General features: G+C 33.9%; 1 protein-coding gene across 7 annotated transcripts in view; it reads right to left on the reverse strand.

Moving 5' to 3' along the window:
- DLG1 (discs large MAGUK scaffold protein 1) overlaps window positions 1–20,841 on the reverse strand; it is a 256,224-nt gene that overhangs the window by 153,086 nt on the left and 82,297 nt on the right. For all 7 annotated transcript variants that reach the window (XM_046658376.1, XM_046658375.1, XM_046658374.1 and 4 more), the window contains exon 5: window positions 1,358–1,522. In XM_046658376.1, the coding sequence (XP_046514332.1) occupies window positions 1,358–1,522 (165 nt within the window). The remainder of the gene's footprint in view (window positions 1–1,357; window positions 1,523–20,841) is intronic.

Consider the following 20,841-nt stretch of genomic DNA (forward strand, 5'->3'; position numbering starts at 1 on the left):
GATAAACAAATACACAGATAAGAACAGACTGGGTGGAGGGAGGGTGAAAGGGATAAAGGTGACGGATAAAAACTAGTCTATTGGTGGTGAACACAATGCAGTCTACACAGATAATAATGTACACCTGAAATGTACACAATGTCATAAACCAATATGACCTCAATAAAATAATTTTTAAAAAATAGAGAGATGGTTCTTTGAAAAGACCATCCTTTGGCAAAAATGATCAAGAAAAAAAAACAAGGCACAAAAAATATTAAGAACAAAGAGGGGGACTCACCTAAACATGTTAGAGACATTAAAAAAACGAGGATATTAAGAATATCTTAGAATAATTCCTAGAAAAAAATAACCTAGCAAAGTTAATAGAAAATCTGAATGGTACTATAACCATTAAAATTTTTAACCAGTAATATGAAATTATACCTCAAAGAGAATTACAAAACCCAGGTTAAGTTTTACTAGTAAGAAATGATCCTTATTCACAAACAACCAACAAAGGATTAGTATCCAGAATACATAAAGAATATGTACAAATCAGTAAAAAGAACAACCAATACAAAAACGAGCAAAAATCTTGAGAGGGCATGTCACAGAATAGGAAACCTGAATGACCAATAAATACATTCAACCTCATTATTAAACAGGAAAACGCATAGTAAAAGCACAATGAGATACTATTTCAAACCCAAACAATGGCAAAAATAAAAATACCAAGTATTGATGAGAATACGGATCAATTAAAACTGCTACATATTGCTGCAAAAAGTAAACTATACTATCACTTGGAAAATAATCTCGTGTTACCCACAAAGATGTGTATACATAACCTATGTTTTTAACAGCACTTTTTATATTAGCAATAATCTGAAATACCCTTTACGTAAAGTTCAAGTTAGGCAAAATACACAATATATTGATTAGAGATCTAAATATGTAGTAGAGCTTCCTAAGAAACCAGGATCGTGGTTATTTCTGAAGGGAGAGACAAGGTGATGGAATCAGGGAAAGGTAATGGACTTCAAAGATATTGTTAATGCTCTTTTCCACATCTACTAATATTTAAAACAAGTGTTGAAGAATATTTCAACGTAGTATTTGAAATAAAATAGTTATTTCCTTCACGGAATTTTCAGGTTTAAAAATAGTATCACTGAATATAAAATTAATTTATAAAATTTATCTTTAAAAATGTCTTTGGAATGCTAATAATTATGAAATTCCCTACAACTACGAAACCAGAAACAATCAAGGAGGGAAAATCCTATAGGAAAAAAGAGTTCTCTCTGAGTATGAGCTATACTAGTAACAAAAGTAATATAAAATTCACAGCAACAAAGTAAAGTTATCATCTTACCTTTATCGGTGAAATATGAGAATGAGAAACAAATCCATGGACATTCTCAATTTCTGACAGGTTCTTCTCTGAGACATGAACCAATTCTGGACCTATCAGCTCATTAGTGATTTGTGGGGAAATGTGCTCTTGAGGAGGTGTATCTTCATCTTGATACCGGTATTTCTGTAAAGTAAATTATTAAATATGAAGAAACCTTGCAAAGCAAAGTGAGTTTAATTCAAATCATGGTTTTCATGACTAGCAAAATACTCAGTAATACTTAACTGTATGAAAAGTGTATTTTATGGTTTAATACACAAGTCTGAGAAAAACAGGCCTCCATTTTAAAGTTATGCCAATATTCTAATAAAATTATTTGATTATTAAAAATAATTCTGATTCTGGGAAGATGGTGGAATAGGAAGTACCAGGAATCTGTCTCCCCACCTAGACAATAACTGCACAGGCAGAATCTGTCTGATGTAACTATTTTGGAACTCTGGAGTCTGTAGAAGGCTTGTAACTTCCAGGGCAAAACTCGGATAGCAAATTGCATTAATTTTGGTCAATTTCACCACTTCTATTCAACATAGTATGGGAAGTCGAAGCTAGAACAATTAGGCAAGAAAAAGAAATGAAAGACATTCAAAGTGAAAAGGAAGAAGTAAAATTATGTGTTTGCAGATGATATAATCTTACATGCAAGAAAACGATTCCATTTACAATAGCATCAAAAGGAATAAAATACTTGGGAATGAACTTAACCAACAAGGTAAAAGACTTGTATAATGAAAACTACAAAACTCTGCTGAAAGAAATTAAAGATGACAGAAATAAATGAAAACACATCCTGTGTTCATGGATTCGAAGACAACATTAAAGTTGTTGAGATGTCAATACTACTCAAAGTAATTTACAGATCCAACATAATACCTATCAAAATCCCAATGACATTTTTTGCAGAAATAGAAAAATCATCCTAAAATTCACATGGAATCTGAGTGGATCTGAATAGCCAAAATAATGATGTAAAAAAAGAACAAAGCTGGAGTATTCACACTTCCTCATTCAAAACTTACTACAATGCCACCGTAATCAAAACAGTTTGGTACTGGCATAAAGACAATGGAATAGAACAGAGAGTCCAGAAACAAACCCTCACATATATCGTCATATTATTTTCGACAACACTGCCAAGAATATTCAATAGGGAAAAGACAGTCTTTTCAACAAACAATGCTGGGAAAATTGGATATCCACATGCAAAAGAAGGAAGCTGGACCCTTACCTAACACCATGTACAAAAATTAACTCAAAGTTAATAGAGGACCTAAATATAGGACTTAAGACAATAAAACTCAGAAGAAAACACAGCGCAAGAGCTTCACAACATTGTATTTGGCCACGATTCTTAGATATAATACTAAACGCACAGATAACAAAAGAAAAAATAGACAAATGAGGCTTCATAAAAACTTAAAAATTTTGTGCATCAAAAGACACAATTCACAGAGTAAAAAGACAATCCAGAGAACGGGAGAAAATATCAGCAAATCATATATCTGATAAGGGATTAATATCCAGAATATGTAGAAAACTCCTAAAATTCAACAAAAAAACAAACAACTCATTTCGAAAATGGGCAGAGGAATTGAATAGACATTTCTCCAAAGAAGATATATGAATGGCCAACAAGCATATGAAAGATGGTCAAAATCACTAATCATTAGGGAAATGCAAATCAAAACTACAATGATATCACCTCACACCCATTAGCATAGTTACTACTGAAAACACAGAAAAAAAGTGTTGGTGAGGATGTGGAAAAACTGGAACTCTTGTGCATTGTTGGTGGGAATGTAAAATGGTACAGATGCTGTGGAAAACAGGATGACGGTTCCTTAAAAAATTAAAAATACATTTACCATATGATCCAGCAATTCTACTTCTGGGTATATACCCAAAAGAAGCGAAAGTACGGTCTTGAAGAGAGATTTGTACACCCATGTTCACAGATGCATTACTCACAACAGCTAAAACATGGAAGAAACCCAAGTGTCCATAAATGGATAAATGGATAAGCAAAGTATGGTATATACATACAATGGAATATTCTTTAGCCTTAAGGAAGGAAATTCTACAATATGTTACAACATGGAAGACCCTCGCAGACTAATAAGCCAGTCACAAAAAGACAAATACTGTAGGATTCCATTTATATAAAGTACTCAGAGTAGTCAAAACCATGGAGACAACGTCTAATGGTGGGTACCAGAGGCTGAGGGGAGGGGAGAATTGCGAGTTACCATTTAACAGCCACAGACTTTCAGTTTTACAAGACAAAAAGAGTTATGGCGATGGACGATGGTGATGCCTGCACAACGATGTGAATGTATATAATATCACTGACTTGTAAATTTAAAAATGGTTAAGGTGGTAAATTTTATTATATGTATTTTACCACAATAAAACAAAAAGGAAATTAAAAAAAAGAATTCAAAGCTAGGCAAAAAAGAAATCTGAATATTGATTTGTCCTTTTCTTAGCCAATGTTAGCTAAATACTGCATCTCTAAAGATATAGTTGTTTAAGTCAAGTCAACATGAAAAGCCAAGGCTGTTCGGCTAAATTAGTCTGGTTTTCTCATTTGGTTAACTTGTACAAAAATGAAAAAATCAGCCATTTCAAATTCTAACTGAAAATTAGCCTATTTGATAACAGTATTTTTCTTTTACCTATAAAAGAATCTTTGTCCCTTTCTCTCTCACACACACAAATAATTCTATGCAATCTATTTTTAAAAGATCAACATAATTTTAAGAAAGCCAAATCTACCTCATACCATACACTACAGTAAAGGAAATCATAATTATAAGAACTGGGAGAAAATGAAAGTGCATGTTTCTCAACTCAGACTGGGAATGTGTATGCATAATCATAAAACCAAAACAAACTACAATATTCTCTTTCCCATCTCCCCTACCTGCCCAAATAAACACACTCAAAGAAAAGACACAAAGCACAACAGAAAAAAATTTTTTTCTAACAAAGGATTATTAGCCACTACAAGCTGCTCTTATAAATCATTAAAAAAAAAAAGTCAGCAAACATAATAAAAGGATATTCACAAAACCCATCTAAATAGGTCAGTAAACTTATAGGAAAAACATGCTCAACTTCTTTAGTAAGTAAAAATTACAGTGACAGCATACAGAGAAATGGGCATAAATCATCACATTTCTTGGTAGAGGTCTTTTTCTGGTGGGCAGTTTGGCACTATGTTTCAAAAGCCCTGAAAATGTATCTGCTCCTTGATCCAGTAATTCCACTTCTAAGAATTAATCTTAGATATAGCATCAGCGAGGAACATTAAATATGTGTTGTATACAGACAAATATGTACGTTGTAAAATAAAATAGCGACACTCAACTATGAATTTAACTGCTGAAAGTTACTACACAACCTCCAGCACCACTTTTTAAACAACATCTTTAGCACAATTACAAGTGAAATAACAATCAGGCCCACATCTACATTAGCCAGCTTACTGAACATGAGAGGGGAAATCGGTTTTTACACATAAACCTCAATTATTTTCAAAACCAATGAAAAGAATTCTCTAGCTTTATCCTGAGAAAGACTGAAGTTAACATAAACATATTTACAAAACTTAACAGTTTATATACTCAATTAGGCAGAAGTAAAATCTAAGTACTCTTATGCCTTAGCTGTAATTACAATATAAAGAAAGAAACTTGATGCCACCTTTTCAAACTTCACAGGTACTCCACAACTTAGTGTGTACTTTAGGGAGATACACGCAGAAGGACATTCACTATAGTATAGTTTGGAACAACAACAACAACAACAAATTGGAAACAAGCTGCCTATCAAGAGACCAAAAAGAAATTTTTTTAAAGGCTAAATAAACTATGGTACAGTCATCCTAGGGAAGAGATATATTATGCAGAAGTTCAATTGGGTAAAAATCTACTTCTAACACAAAAAGATGAAGACATAGATTACTGAATGAGGAAAGTATGTTTCAAAGCTAACATACACACAGTTCGAACATTTTAAAGCAAAGCAATAGTGTATTTCTTTATGTGTATGTGTATATAAACATTATACGTATGAAAGACTGATCAAGCTACTGCATCCAGCTGCCAATTCTCATGAAATACAGAAGGCAAAGAACCATAGTGAATGGTGTTCCAAGTATGGAGTGATTTTACTGGGAAACCCACAGGTCAAATGCTTGGAGTTTTAAAAATAATTATAAGGACTAAAAAGGGATCCGATCCAGGGGTAACATATATTAAAAGTACTTAAAAGACTATTTTTTTAGTGATTTCTTTCTTTCCTTTTCAGAATGAACCATTTTTTTGTTTTAAATCCTTTCAGATTCCCCCGAATTACATATGTACATTCATAGATATGTAGATATATATATACACACACGCATATATCTCAATTCATTCACTACAGGATGCAAAATGGTACAAATCTAATTCTATTATTTCTTTTTCATTTATTAAATGGTATACATATATAAAGAAACCTTTCTCTTCACTTACTGTTTAGTTACTTATCAGTATGGTTCACACATGAATAATAGGAAAAATACTTGAATCTGTCCCTTATTTACCAGTGTTCAAGATAGATAATATTGGTTCCCTATCATCCTAAAGCAATTAAGAGATTTTTATATATCATCCAATACACTCTTGATCAAAAGCCCACCTGTTTTTTACCCCTAGAAATTGACAAGCTGACCTAATATTCTTATGGAGTTGCAAAAGACCCAGAATAGTCAAAACAATCTTGAAACAGAAAAGCAAAGCAGAGGACTCTCACTTCTCAATTTTAAAACTTTCTACAAATCCACATTAATCAAGATTGTGATATTGGCATAAGGATAGACATATATCAATGCAATAGAATTAAGAGCCCAGAAAGATATCCTTACATTTATGGCCAACTGATTTTCAACATGGGTGCCAAGACAATTAAATGGAGAAAAAAATGGTCTTTTCAACAAATGATGCCGAGACAATTGGATGTAAAAGATTAAATTAGACCCCTTTCTGACACTATATATAAAAATTAATCCAAAACAGATCAAGACCTAAACATAAGAGCTGAAACTATAAAACTCTTAGAGGAAAACATAAGTGTAAATCTTTGTGACCCTGGATTAGGCAGTGGGTTCTTAGCTACAACACCTAAAGCACAAGCAACCAACGAAAAACAGAAACAGATAAAGTTGACTTCACATAAATGAAAAACTTCTGTTGATCAAAGGACACTATCAAGAAAGTGAAAAGATAACCCATAGAATGAGAGAAAATATTTGTAAATCATATATTTGATAAGGGTATCCAGAATACATAAGGTAAATATCTGTTAAGTATCCAGAATACATAAGGAACTCTTAAAACTCAACAATAAAAAGACAATCCAATTTTAAAATGGACAAAGAATTTAAAAAGACATTTCTCCAAAGAAGACATATAAATAGCCACTAACACATTCAACATTAGTCATTACAGAAATGCAAATCAAAACCACAATATCACTTCACACTCACCATGATGGCTATAATCAAAAAGACTGACGACACATGTTGGCAAGAACGTGGAGAAATAAGAACCCTCACACAGTGATGGGGGGAATGTAAAATGGTTCAGCCACCTGGAAAACAGTTTGGCAGTTCCTCAAAAGGTAAAAAGAGTTACCATATGACTGAGCAATTCACTCTTAGGTATACATCCCAGAGAACTGAAAATGTGCATTCACATAAAAACTTGCACACAAATGTTCATAGCATCACCATTCATAATAGCGCCAAAGTGGAAACAACCCAAATGTCTAACAATTTATGAATGGATAAACAAAATGTGGTATATTCATACAATGGAATATTATCCAGCTATAAAAAGGAATTAAGTATTTATACATCTACAACATGGAACTTTGAAAACATTTCGCTAAGTGAAAGAGGGCAGACACAAAAGGCCACATACTGTATAATTCCACTTCCAGTCATGCACCACATAATGACGTTTCAATGAACAACAAACTGCATATACAATGTTGGTGCCCTAAAATTAGTACTATATAGCCTAGGTGTGTAGTAGGTTGTACCATCTAGGTTTGTGTAAATATACCATATGATGTTTGCATGACAACAAAATCACCTAACAACACATTTCTCAGAACATATTCCATCGTTAAGCAATATGTGACTGCATATGAAATTTCAGAATAAGCAAATTCATAGAACTAGAAAGTAGATTAGTGTTTGCCAAGTACTGGGAAGAGGGAGAAATGAGAATCAACTGCTAGTAGACACTGAATTTTCCTGGGGGATGATGAAAATCTCTTGGAATTAGTGGTGATGGTTGCACAATCCTCTGCACAGAACTGTACACTTTAACAGGGTGAATGTTATGGTATGTGAATATATTAATTTAAAAATTACTATTGTCATTACAAATTGGTAGATTACATATATTTGATTGGTTCAAATCCACTGCAAATATCCTTTTGAAGTTCAAATTGTCTTATCTCTAGCCAGCAGGAATCTCTTAATTTCTGAGTTCCCTTGTACTCGGCACCTTTAAGGAAGTCTAATACAACAAAACACAGTTACCAAAAAGAAAATTCTATTATTTATTAATGATTCAAAAAAGGGATTCCTAGGGTTACAATTACTACTTGGGGGAGTATTTCCAAGCAGCTTTCCAGGCCCACAATTCTCCTACTTATCAATCTTGATGAGATAACTGCAGTACAAAAATGCACACAAAACAGTGTGCTGCTTCTGTTCCTCGCAGTGGCTTAATGTGAAGCTGCAGGAATGGAAACAGAAGAATTATATAAAAATAACAATTGATATTAGATTGACTCAGAGCTTATTTTTCCTGTCCCGACAAAAGCTGTTTCAAGACAATCTTGGAGCCAGCTCCAGACAAATTGTCTTAAAGTGGGGTTAACTAAGTTTTGGTAAAACATCTGCTGGTTTGGGATAGAAAACTAAAATATGATTTTCCCTATTTCATTAGTTCATTAAGTATTATATGCATTAACTGGGAGCTAAAATGATGATCTGAGGTACAATTAACTATTGCCCATGGTTAAACAATACTTAGTTTCCAACCAAATATGAATAGAAACCAATCTATACAACCAAGGGAAATAATTTAGATAAAAATTGATTCCTACTTTAGAAGAACTGATAAATATCTCTCAGTAACCATTTCTTCCAACCACTCACTTGCTTGGAATAGAAATGAATTAAAAATCTCTGGAACCACTGACAACTGCTGAAAGGTTAAGGCCCAAGAAGAACAGAGTTACTAACTCAAACTTTTTAAGGAAGGAATTGTGATAAGCCAAGATAAAAGATTTCCACATAACAAATCACCTAGAACTTGCAGATAAGAATATGTTTGACCTTTATATGATAAAGCCATGCATGTGAAAAACAATCTGCCTTACCAATATTGTCATTTACTGCTTTCACCTTCCCTCAGAAACAAAGTCTGGGGGCAGGGGAGAACAAAATACAATACAAATAGAATTGCATGGTTATGATTTTATAGGTATACATAAATTTCCAAAATTGGCCATAGATGAGATAAAACCCTGAAACAGCCACGAACAAAAACCAGAACATCCTCAAATAATAATTCCTCAGAGAAGACAAAAAAAACTAGAAACTAATCTCACTTACAAATATAAATGCAAAATTCCAAAATAAAATATTAGCAAACACAACTCAGAAGAACATCAAAATATTACAAACCAAGTAGAATACACTCCAAAAACATCAAAATAGTTAAATATCAAGTCATTTAATACAATTGACCTTATTAATAAGTCAAAAGGAAAAAATTCTATTAACAGATGCCAAATAATCAAGAAATAAAAACAACCATAACTGATTAAAAACAACCACCACCACCTTTTAGAGTGAAATAGGGATAGATGGAGAGTTTCCTACCATGAATCAGCACAAAATCCACACCACAACAAGCGGCGAAACATCAGCCATTCACCTACTATAATCAGGAACAAAACCAAAGGGATGCTTTTCTATGGCCGCTACCTGAAATAACCACAAATTTAGTGCCTTACAACAACATAAATTTATTATCTTGCAGCTCTGTAGATGAGAAGTCCAAAGTAAGTTTCACTGGGCTAAAATCTAGGTGTCAGCAGGGCTGCGTTCCCTTGTGGGGGCTCTAGAGGAGAATCTGCTTCCTTGCCTTTTCCAGTTTCTGGAGGCTGTCCATGTTCCCTCGGCTGTTGGCCCACTTCCTCTATCTTCGAAGGCAACAACGTCAGTCCAAGTCCTCAGGCTGTTATCTCCTCTGGTTCTGTTTTCTAATTCTTATTCCACTTTTAGGAACTTTGTGATTACACTGAGCCCATGTGAGTAATCCAGAATAATCTCCCTATTTTAATGTCAGCTGATTAGAAACCTTATTTCCATGTGTGACCTTAATTTTCTTCTGCCATGTAACCTAATATATTCATAGATCCCAGGGACAAGGACACAGATGTTTTTTGGGGAAGGGGCATTATTCTGCTTACCACAGTATGCTTTTGGGAGATAAACAAATAAATAAATAATCTATGATGTAAAGAGTCTAATCATTTCCACAGATTCTTCTAAAAAGATATTTTTAAAAAACCCCAATATTTACTCTTGATTTTAAAAAGAACTCAACTATATAAGTAAAAAATGCTTTCTTGATTTAATATCTTTCTATCCATCCAGAAAGTCAACATTATGATTAATGGGGAAACAATACAGTCATTCACATTGAAGTCAGAAATAAGGCAAAAATACCACTATCATAACTATTGCTAACATTGTCCAGGAGTTGTAAGAAAAAGGAATTAAGATATATAAAAATTAGAAAGAAGAGAATAAATTATCACAATTTACAGATGATCTAATGGTAAACCCAGAAAATCCAAGAGATATGCATAAAAACTATAAACAAGAAAAGAATTCAGTTAGTTATCCAGTCAGAAAATGAATACATAGAAATCAATAGTTTTAATTTAAGCCAAGGGTCCACAAACTATGCTGGCCTGCTGTCAAATATGCCCTGCTGCCTGTTTTTATAAATAAAGTTGTACTGGAACACAGCTATACTCATTTGTAATTTATGTATTATTTATAGCTTTCAAGCTGCTTTCTCATACAATGGTGGTGCTGAGAAGTTGACGGCTGACAAAGCCAAAAATATTTACTATCTGGTCCTTTTTAGAAAAGTTTGCCAACCTCTGATTTAAACCAATATCAGTCAGTCAGGTGACATAATGAAAGAAAAGACTGTATTTCAATCAAAAGATACGATGCCCAGGAATTAATAAATCTGAAGTATCCAAATGTCTGAATTTACCAAGTGGAAAGAAGACATACCATGTTCTTGATAGGAAGAATCAAGTTCAAGGTATCATCTCCCTCTGTAAGTTTATGTACATTTTCTCTTTAATGTGATCCCAACAAAAAGGCCAACAGGAAATTTATTCATTTATTTAAATGTTTGTTTATTTAGGAATAGAAGAGGTAACTAAAATTCATGAAAAGTAACCAGCTAGAACAAAGAAAAAAAGTCTATGAATAAGAAGTAATGAGGGGCCGACCTGGTGGCACAGCGTTTAAGTGCGCATGTTCCGCTTTGGCGGCCCCAGGGTTTGCCAGTTTGGATCCCGGGTGCAGACATGGCACCACTTGGCACACCATGCTGTGGTGGGTGTCCCACATACGGGGTAGAGGAAGATGGGCATGGATGTTAGCTCAGGGTCAGTCTTCCTCAGCAAAAAGAGGAGGATTGGCAGCAGTCAGCTCAGGGCTAATCTTCCTCAAAAAAAAAAAAAGTGATGAGTGTGAACTATCTTCAACAAATTTAAAACCTATTATAAAAGCATGATGATTAAAACATGGTGTTACTGGTGCAAGAACAGAAAGATTAGTGAAAAGAAGAAGAAAATCAGTACTTTATATTAATAGAAATTCATTGTTATTTGATAAAAGTGACATCTCCAGCCAATATCACTGGATAAAAGATAGATTATTCGATAAACAGCAAAGGGAAAATGCATAGCTATAACAGGAAAATTTCCAAACGAATTAGTTTTTTAAATGAAACCACAAAAACTCAAGATTCTTCTAGCAAAGTCTTTAATAACTACAGAGTTCAAAGATCTATACAACCGTAACATAAAACTGAAAGTCATTAAAAAATGACTGATAAGTATGACCAGAAGTTAAAAAGTAAAAAAAAAAAAAAAAAACAAAAACAGGAAAAAAGTATCTGTAACTTTAATCCAAAGGACTATTTTCACAAATACATATAAAGACTACAAATCCCAAAAGAAAGATACAAAGCCTTCCAATTCTCTCTCCTATGCATGGAAAAGACTATAAACTGTAGAGAACAGGAAATAAATAATTCTTAAATATACGCAAAGATGTTCACTTTACTCACAATAGGATAAATGTAAATTAAAGCTACACTAACACACCATTTCTCATATTCTCAGACTATCAAATATCCAAGGTTAATAACACACTATACTGATGAGGGCATAGGAAAAACAAGCACTTTCTAACATATCTGGGAGTGTATACTGGTACCATCTCTATGAAGGTCAATTTCACAACATATATAAAAATTACAAATACACGTATCCACTGACCCAATAATTCCACTTTTAGGAATTTATCCTATAGACATATCTCCATATGTACAATTAACATATTCATTGTAGCACTATTTGTAAAGCATATAATAGGAAACATGCACCAGCATATCCATAAACAATGGACTTGTCAAACAATAATCTTACCAAATCAGTGACTATCATAAACCATAAAAAGATGAGGAAAGTCTTTAAATATGAAAATAGGAAGAGCTTCAGAATATAATATTTAGTGGCTAAATAAAGTTCAAAACAGTGTAGACTGTGCTCCCATTTGTGTGTGTGCATGTATGTGTGTGTAAGAGAGGTGAGGGAAAACACGCATATTTGTTTAAATATGGAGAAACCAGGATGCACAGGAAACGCAACTTTAGTTGCCTGTTGGAAAGAAATCTGTGCCTGGGGGGAAGGGGTGGGATGGAGAGTTTTCATTTTTACGTACCTTTCAATTTAGAACCATGTAATTATTCATTTGCAAAATTACCTTAAAAACTTTCTTAAAAAATTTAAATGACTTGATAAAATGATCATTATTTACAGGAGATTCTATTTGGCTAGAAAATCTAGTAAAAAATTAATAGAAGCAATTTACTATGTTAACTGATTTAATTAATAATTAGTAGGAATCAGATTTTCCATATTTAAATGATAAATTAAAACAGATATGATTTGGGTCAAAACTGAATGACGCTAAGAATCTAACTGAATCTCTTACTTCATCCTCCAGTTGCATCTGGATCTCTGAGTCACTGACTCTGGCTTCCATCACTAGGATTGCTACAGCCCCAACTGACCCCCAGGAGGCCTTCACACTACTGCAACTCTGGTATGCCCTACTGCCCAGGCCACCACTCAGGCCACTGCTCATGCAGAAACTAAACCTTTTGACCAGTTGAGTCTGTCAGCAGCCAGTTCTGGCTTCAGAGTTGTTCTGTAACTTTCCATGCTTATTAGATGTGTTATCCCTAGCTGAATCTGCAAAGCAAATATAGGTAAAATCCTTTAAAAATATATATATATGATTGTCTAAAGCTAAAATTACAAGTCTTGTAGGGTTTAAAATATGTATATAGATTTAAAACATATGGATGTAATACATACAACAACTACAGCATAAAGGATGGTAGGATTGGGGGATGGTAGTGGTGGTAAACAGACCTATACAATTGCCAGGTTTCTGCATTTTATGTGAAGTAGTACAATATTAAGAGACCGAAAAGATAAGGAAGTATTTTGTAATCATTATAGCAACTAATTAAAAAATGCAAAAAGGCAGATAGCTAAGAAGCCAATAGTTAAAATAAAATATTTTAAAATATTCAAATAATCCAAAAAAAAAGGCAAGAAAGGAAGAACAAAGGAACCAAAGAGAGAAGGGACAAAGAGAAAACAATAACAACAACAAAAAAAAGATCTTAATCTAATCATATTGATGATTGCATTAAATGTAAGTAGATTTAAATGTTATAATTAATGGGCAGAGATTATCAGAATGAATTTTAAAAAGCAAGAGAAGCACTTTATACATAAAGATAGAAATAGGGATAATAATTAATTTAATAAAATAATTAAAGGGAGAAACAGACAATTCCACAATCTTAATAAGAGATTTAAACTCCCTGATGAGCAACTGACAGAACTATACAAATATCAGTAAGGACAGACAATCTGAACAAACTCAACCATCTTGACCTACCTGACATTTATAATACATTATTATACTCAACAACTGAAGAAAATACATTCTTTTTGATGCACATGATGCACTTGCCAAGAGAGACCACAGGCTAGGCCATAAAACAAGTCACAAATTTTAAAGGACTGAAATCATGAATCATTCTTTGACCACAACAGAATTAACTTGGAAACAACCAAGAGGATACCTAGTAAAACCACTAATACTTAAATATTAAACAACATACTTCTAAAAGACTCATGGGTCAAAAAAGAACTCAAGAAGGAAATTAGAAACATTTTGGAACTGAATGATAATGAAAATAAAGTAGATTAAAATTTGTAGAATGAAGCTAAAGTAGTACAATGTAGTAAAGAATTTAACTTCGCCCAAAGAAAGGTCTGACCTTTGTCCTCAGCTCCTGGGAGGTATTCTCCAAGCCCCTGTAATGATCTGTCTGACATGAATGCCTTTGTCTACCAGGGGGGTTTGGGACATGCTAGATTTATAACAATCCAATTTATAGTGGAGCGTTTGGGTCACACAGTATCAGCTTAACCTCCAGGAGGTGCTGGAGACAGATCAGCACTATGAGCAGCCAACCACATAGACATGATTGCCCCAATAAAAACTCTGGACACCAAGGGGTGAGTTTCTCTGGTTGGAAATATTCAGTGTGTATTATCACATATCATTGCCAGGAGTGTTGAAGTTGTCCATGAGCCCACATATAGAGGACAACTGGAAGCTCCTCATTTGGAACTATTTTGGACTCTGCCCCATGGGTCTCTCCCTTGGCTGATTTTAATATGTATCCTTCACTGTAATAAACCATAACCATGAGTATAAAGCTTTCACTGCATTCTGTGAGTTCAATACTCTTCAATGGGCTTACTGACTGAACCCAAGAGTGGTCTTGGCAACCATCAAACTTGCAATTGGTGTCAGAAGTAAGAGTGATCTTGTGGATTGTTTCTGAACTCTACAAGTACTTAGAAGGAAATCTGTAGCCTTAAATGCCTTATACTAGAGAAGAAAGTAAAATGAGTGACCTAAGGATTCACCTCAACAGGCTACAAAAAGAAGTCTAAAGTAAACCTGAAGAGAAAAAAGGAAATAACCAAGGGCAGAAACCAATTAAGTAGAAAACAAACAATTGAGAATATTAACAAACCAAAGGATCAACAAAATAAACCCTTCTTTTAGACAGACGAGGGAAAAAGAGAATACAATCACCAACATCAAGAATGAAAGACAGAGTATCACTAAAAAAACTTAGAAACCTTAAAAACACAATAAGAAAAGAATTGCGACCAACTTTAGGCCAACTAACTCAACAGGTTAGATGAAATCAAGAAATTCCTTGAAAAACGCTTCTTACCACACATAATATTCTGACACAATATGAAACAGTAAATGAGTGTCTCCATATCTATTAAAGAAACTGAATTTATCAACATTCTTCCCACAGAGAAGAGTCCAGGCCCAGATGTTAATTCTACCAAACATTTAAGAAAGAAATATTTTTACACAAATTCTTTCAGAAAACAGAACACCTCCCAACTATGAGACCAGCATAACATTAATACTAAATCCTGACAAAGACATCACAAAAGGAAGAAATGATGGACCAATATCCTTCATGAACACATGCAAGAATCCTTTTTAAAAATCAGCAAATTGAATATGAAAAGGATAATCCAAAGGATAATACATCAATTGCAAGAATTGATGAAAACATTTGAAAGAAAAAATCATTGTAATTCTCCATATTAACAGAATAAAGGAGAAAAACCATATGATAATTTCAGTAAAATATATGTAAAACATGTGACCCAATTTAACACTGATTCATGATAAAATTCTTAGCAAATTAAAAGTCCAGAACAATCTCAATCCGATAAAGGGTATCTACAAAAGTCCAACAGCTAACATATCTAATGGTGCAATGTTGAACATTCTCCCCTTTTAGATGGGCAATAAGGCATAAGGGATTCTCATTCTTCTCATTTCTATTCAACATTATGTTGAATGTCCTAACCATGGCTAGAAGGCAAGTAAAAGAAATAAAAAGCATAAAAGCCAGTAAGGAAGAAATAAAATTGTCTCTACAAATGACGTGATTGTTTACACTGAAATTTCCAAGGAATTTATAAAACTACTAAAATTAATAGTTGAATTTATAGCAAGGTTGCAGGATACTACACTAACAAAATTTTATTTTTTTATACCAACAGCAAATAATTGGAAACCAAAACTTTCTAAAAATTCCATTTACACCAACTCCAAAAAGATTTTAAAAATTAGGAATAACTTTTTCAAAAGATGTGCAAGACATCTTCACTGCTAATTACAGAATATTGCTAAAAGAAATTAAGATCTAAAGAAACAGAGAAATGTAATAAGTTTGTGGAGTGGAAAAAAATATTGTCAAGATGTCCATTTTCTTCAAATGATGTATAGATTTAATGCAATCCCAGTAATAATTCCAGCACACTTTTTGCAGAAACTGATAAGCTAATTGTAAAATGCTGAAATGCAAATGATCTAGAATAGTCAAACCAAAATTTAAAAAGAACAAAGTTGGAAGACTTACATTACCTGATGTCAAGACAGTGTGGTATCGGCCAAAAAGCGGACAGACTTATCAATGGAACAGAATAAAGACTTCATAAATAAATCCACACATATGTGGTCAATTGATTTTTGACAAAATGCAACAGTAATTCAATGAGGGAAGGAAAAGGCATTTTAAAAAATAGTACTGGAACAACTGAATATTCAAATAGAAAAACAACAACATTGACCCTTATCCTACATCATACACAAAATTAATTCAGAAGGGATCACATATCTAAATGTAAAACATAAAACTATAAAAACTCTAGAAGAAAGTCTAAGAATTGTAAACTTGGGATAGGAAAAGATTTATTCTATAGAACACAAAAAGCCCAACAATGAAAAATTTTGACAAACTGGGCTTTCTTAAAACTTTCACTATTCAAAATCACCACTAAGGAAAGTAAAAGGCAAACCACAAAATGAGAGAAAATATTTGCAATAAATAAATCTGACAAAGGACTCTATCTGAATATATAAAGATCTTTTACAAATCAATAACAGGAAAAGAAAAATTCAGTCTTTTTAAATGAGGAACGAATTTATTTATATAGTAATTATGTATTAGTTTGCTAAGGCTACTGTAACAAAGTACCACAAACTGGGTGGCGTAAACAATACAAATTTATTATCTCATAGTTCTGGAGGTTAGACGTCTGGAAAAAGGGGTCAGCAGAGTTGGTTCCTTCTGAGGGCTGTGAAGAAGAATCTATTCCATGCCTCTCTCCTGCTTCTGGTGGCTTGCTAGCACTCTTGGCATTCCTTGGCTTACAGATGAATCACCCAGATCTCTGTCTTCATCTTCACGTGGTATTCTTGTTGTGTGCCCATCTTTGTTCAAATTTCCCCTTGTTACAAGCACACCGGTCATATTGGATTAGCGCCCACTTTATTTTTATTTTTTTATTTTTTATTTTTTTTAATTGAGTTAATGATAGGTTACAATCTTGTGATATTTCAGTTGTACATTAATGTTTGTCATTCGTGTTGTAGGTGCACCACTTCACCCTTTGTGCCCACCCCCCACCCCACCTTTCCCCTGGTATCCACTAAACTGTTCTTGGTCCATAGTTTTAAATTCCTCATATGAGTGGAGTCATACACAGATTATCCTTCTCTCGCTGGCTTATTTCACTTAACATAATTCCCTCAAGGTCCATCCATGTTATTGCAAATGGAATGATTTTGTTCTGTTTTGCAGCTGAGTAGTATTCCATTGTATATGTGTACCACATCTTCTTTATCCATTCGTCTGTTGATGGGCACTTAGGTTGCTTCCACGTCTTGGCTATTGTAAGCAGTGCTGCAGTAAACATTGGGGTACATAGGACTTTTGGGATTGCTGACTTCAGGCTCTTTGGATAAATACCCAGTAGTGGGATGGCTGGATCGTATGGTAGTTCTATTTTTAATTTTTTGAGGAATCTCCATACTGTTTTCCATAGTGGCTGCACCAGTTTGCATTCCCACCAGCAGTGTATGAGGGTTCCTTTTTCTCCACAACCTCTCCAACATTTGTTACTATTAGTTTTAGATATTTTTGTCATTCTAACGGGTGTAAGGTGATATCTCAGTGTAGTTTTGATTTGCATTTCCCTGATGATCAGCGATGATGGGCATCTTTTCATGTGCCTATTGGCCATCCATATATCTTCTTTGGAGAAATGTTTGTTCATGTCTCCAGCCCATTTTTTGATTGGGTTGTTTGATTTTTTTGTTGTTGAGTTGTGAGAGTTCTTTATATATTACGGATATGAAGACTTTGTCAGATATATGGCTTGCAAATATTTTTTCCCAGTTAGTGGGTTGTGTTTTTGTTTCAATCCTGTTTTCATTTGCCTTGAAGAAGCTCTTTAGTCTGATGAAGTCCCATTTGTCTATTCTTTCTATTGTATCCCTTCTCTGAGAAGGCATGGTGTCCGAAAAGATCCTTTTAATACTGATGTCAAAGAGTGTACTGCCTACGTTTTCTTCCAAAAGGCTTATGGTTTCAGGTCTCACCTTTAGGTCTTTGATCCATTTTGAGTTTATTTTGGTGAATGGTGAAAAAGAATGGTCAGTTTTCATTCTTTTACTTGTGGCTTTCCAGTTTTCCCAGCACCATTTGTTGAAAAGACTTTCTTTTCTCCATTGTATGCCCTCAGCTCCTTTGTCAAAGATAAGCTGTCCATAGATGTGTGGTTTTATTTCTGGGCTTTCAATTCTGTTCCATTGATCTGTGCACCTGTTTTTGTACCAGTACCATGCTGTTTTGATTACTGTAGCTTTGTAGTATATTTTGAAGTCAGGGATTGTGATGCCTCCCGTTTTGTTCTTTTTTCTCAGGATTGCTTTAGAAATTCAGGGTCTTTTGTTGCCCCATATGAATTTTAGGATTCTTTGTTCTAATTCTGTAAAGAATGTCATTGGGATTCTGATTGGGATGGCATTGAATCTGTAGATTGCTTTAGGTAGAACAGACATTTTAACTATGTTTATTCTTCCAATCCATGTACATGGAATGTCTTTCCATCTCCTTATGTCGTCATCCAATTCTCTCAGAAAGGCCTTGTAATTTTCATTATATAGGTCCTTCACTTCCTTAGTTAAATTTACCCCAAGGTATTTTATTCTTTTTGTTGTGATTGTGAATGGTATTGTATTCTTGAGTTCTTTTTCTGTTAGTTAGTCATTAGAGTATAGAAATGCTACTGATTTATGCAAATTGATTTTCTACCCTGCAACTTTGCTGTAGTTGTTGATTACTTCTAAGAGTTTTCCAATGGATTCTTTGGGGTTTTCTATATATAAGATCGTATCATCTGCAAACAGCGAGAGTTTCACTTCTTCCCTCTCTATTTGGATTCCTTTTATTCCTTTTTCTTGCCTGATTGCTCTGGCCAGGACCTCCAGTACTATGTTAAATAAGAGTGGTGATAGAGGGCATCCTTGTCTCGTTCCTGTTTTCAGGGGGATGGCGTTCAGTTTTTGCCCATTGAGTATGATGTTGGCTATGGGTTTGTCATATATGGCCTTTATTATGTTGAGGTAGTTTCCTTCTATGCCCATTTTGTTCAGAGTTTTTATCATAAATGGGTGTTGGATCTTGTCAAATGCCTTCTCTGCATCTATTGAGATGATCATGTGGTTTTTATTCCTCAGTTTGTTGATGTGATGTATCACGTTGATTGATTTGCGGATGTTGAACCATCCCTGTGTCCCTGGTATGAATCCCACCTGATCACGATGTATGAGCCTTTTGATGAATTGCTGAATTCTGGTTGCCAAAATTTTGTTTAGAATTTTTGCATCTATGTTCATCAGTGATATTCTCCTGTAGTTCTCTTTTTTTAGCACCCACTTTATTGACCTCGTTTCAACTTGATTACCTCTGTAGAGACCCTATCTCCAAATAAGGTCACATTCTGAGGTACCAGGGGTTAGGACTCCAACAGGAAAAATCAACATTTTTCTTAGGGGACATAAACCCACAACATTTCCAAAAGGAAGAGACACTAATGTCAAATACAAAAGGATGCTCAACATCACAAGTGATCAAGGAAACACAAAATAAAACCACAATGAGATACTACTGCACATCCAACTAAAATGGCAAAATTTTTTTTAGAAAAGACAAGTGTTAGAATGTGGAGCAACTGCTAGGATATGAAATTAACCATTCTTACACCTAGGATATGAAAACAACCACTAGATAATTATCCAAGAAAAATAAAACATGTCTACACAAAAAACTTGTACATGAAGGCTCATAGCATCTTTATTCACAGTAGCCCCAAACTGTTAACAATCTAAATGTCCATCAGCAGATATGAATAAACAAAATGTAGTACATTCCTATAGTGGAATATACCTCTGCAATAAAAAGAAGCAAAATACTGACACAACCACCCACCTCAATAACTCCCAAAGCATTATGCTGAGTTAAAGAAGCCAGACACAAAGAGTACTTACTGTATGAATCCATTTATATAAAATTTTTGAAAATGTAAAATTATTTACATTGACAAAAGGTAGATCAGTGGTATGTGGTGAGAAATGGAAGGCTGAATAGAATGCAAAGAAACACAAAGAATCTTTCTGGAGTGAGGGAAATATTCTGTAACTTGATTGTGGCAGTGATTTCACAGGGGTTTACAGCTGTCAAACTAATCAAACTGTACATTTTACATGGACGCAGTTCATTGAACAAAAATTATACCTCAATAAAAACTACTAAATAAAATAGTAAATTCCTGTGTATCTGTTGAAAAAGATTCTATTACAACAGCAACAACAACAATAAAGAGGGAACTTGAATTAAACTTAAAGGACTCAACCTCTATGGAAAAAAACGTCAAAATTTTACTGAAGGGAATAAAGGAACACTGAAGAAATGAAAACAACACAATTTTACTGAGGGAATAAAGGAACACTGAAGAAATGAAAACAACACAATGTTACTGAAGGGAATAAAGGAACACTGAAGAAATGAAAACAACACAAT

Source organism: Equus quagga, chromosome 4 (assembly GCF_021613505.1).
Source record: "Equus quagga isolate Etosha38 chromosome 4, UCLA_HA_Equagga_1.0, whole genome shotgun sequence".
NCBI lineage: Eukaryota > Metazoa > Chordata > Mammalia > Perissodactyla > Equidae > Equus > Equus quagga.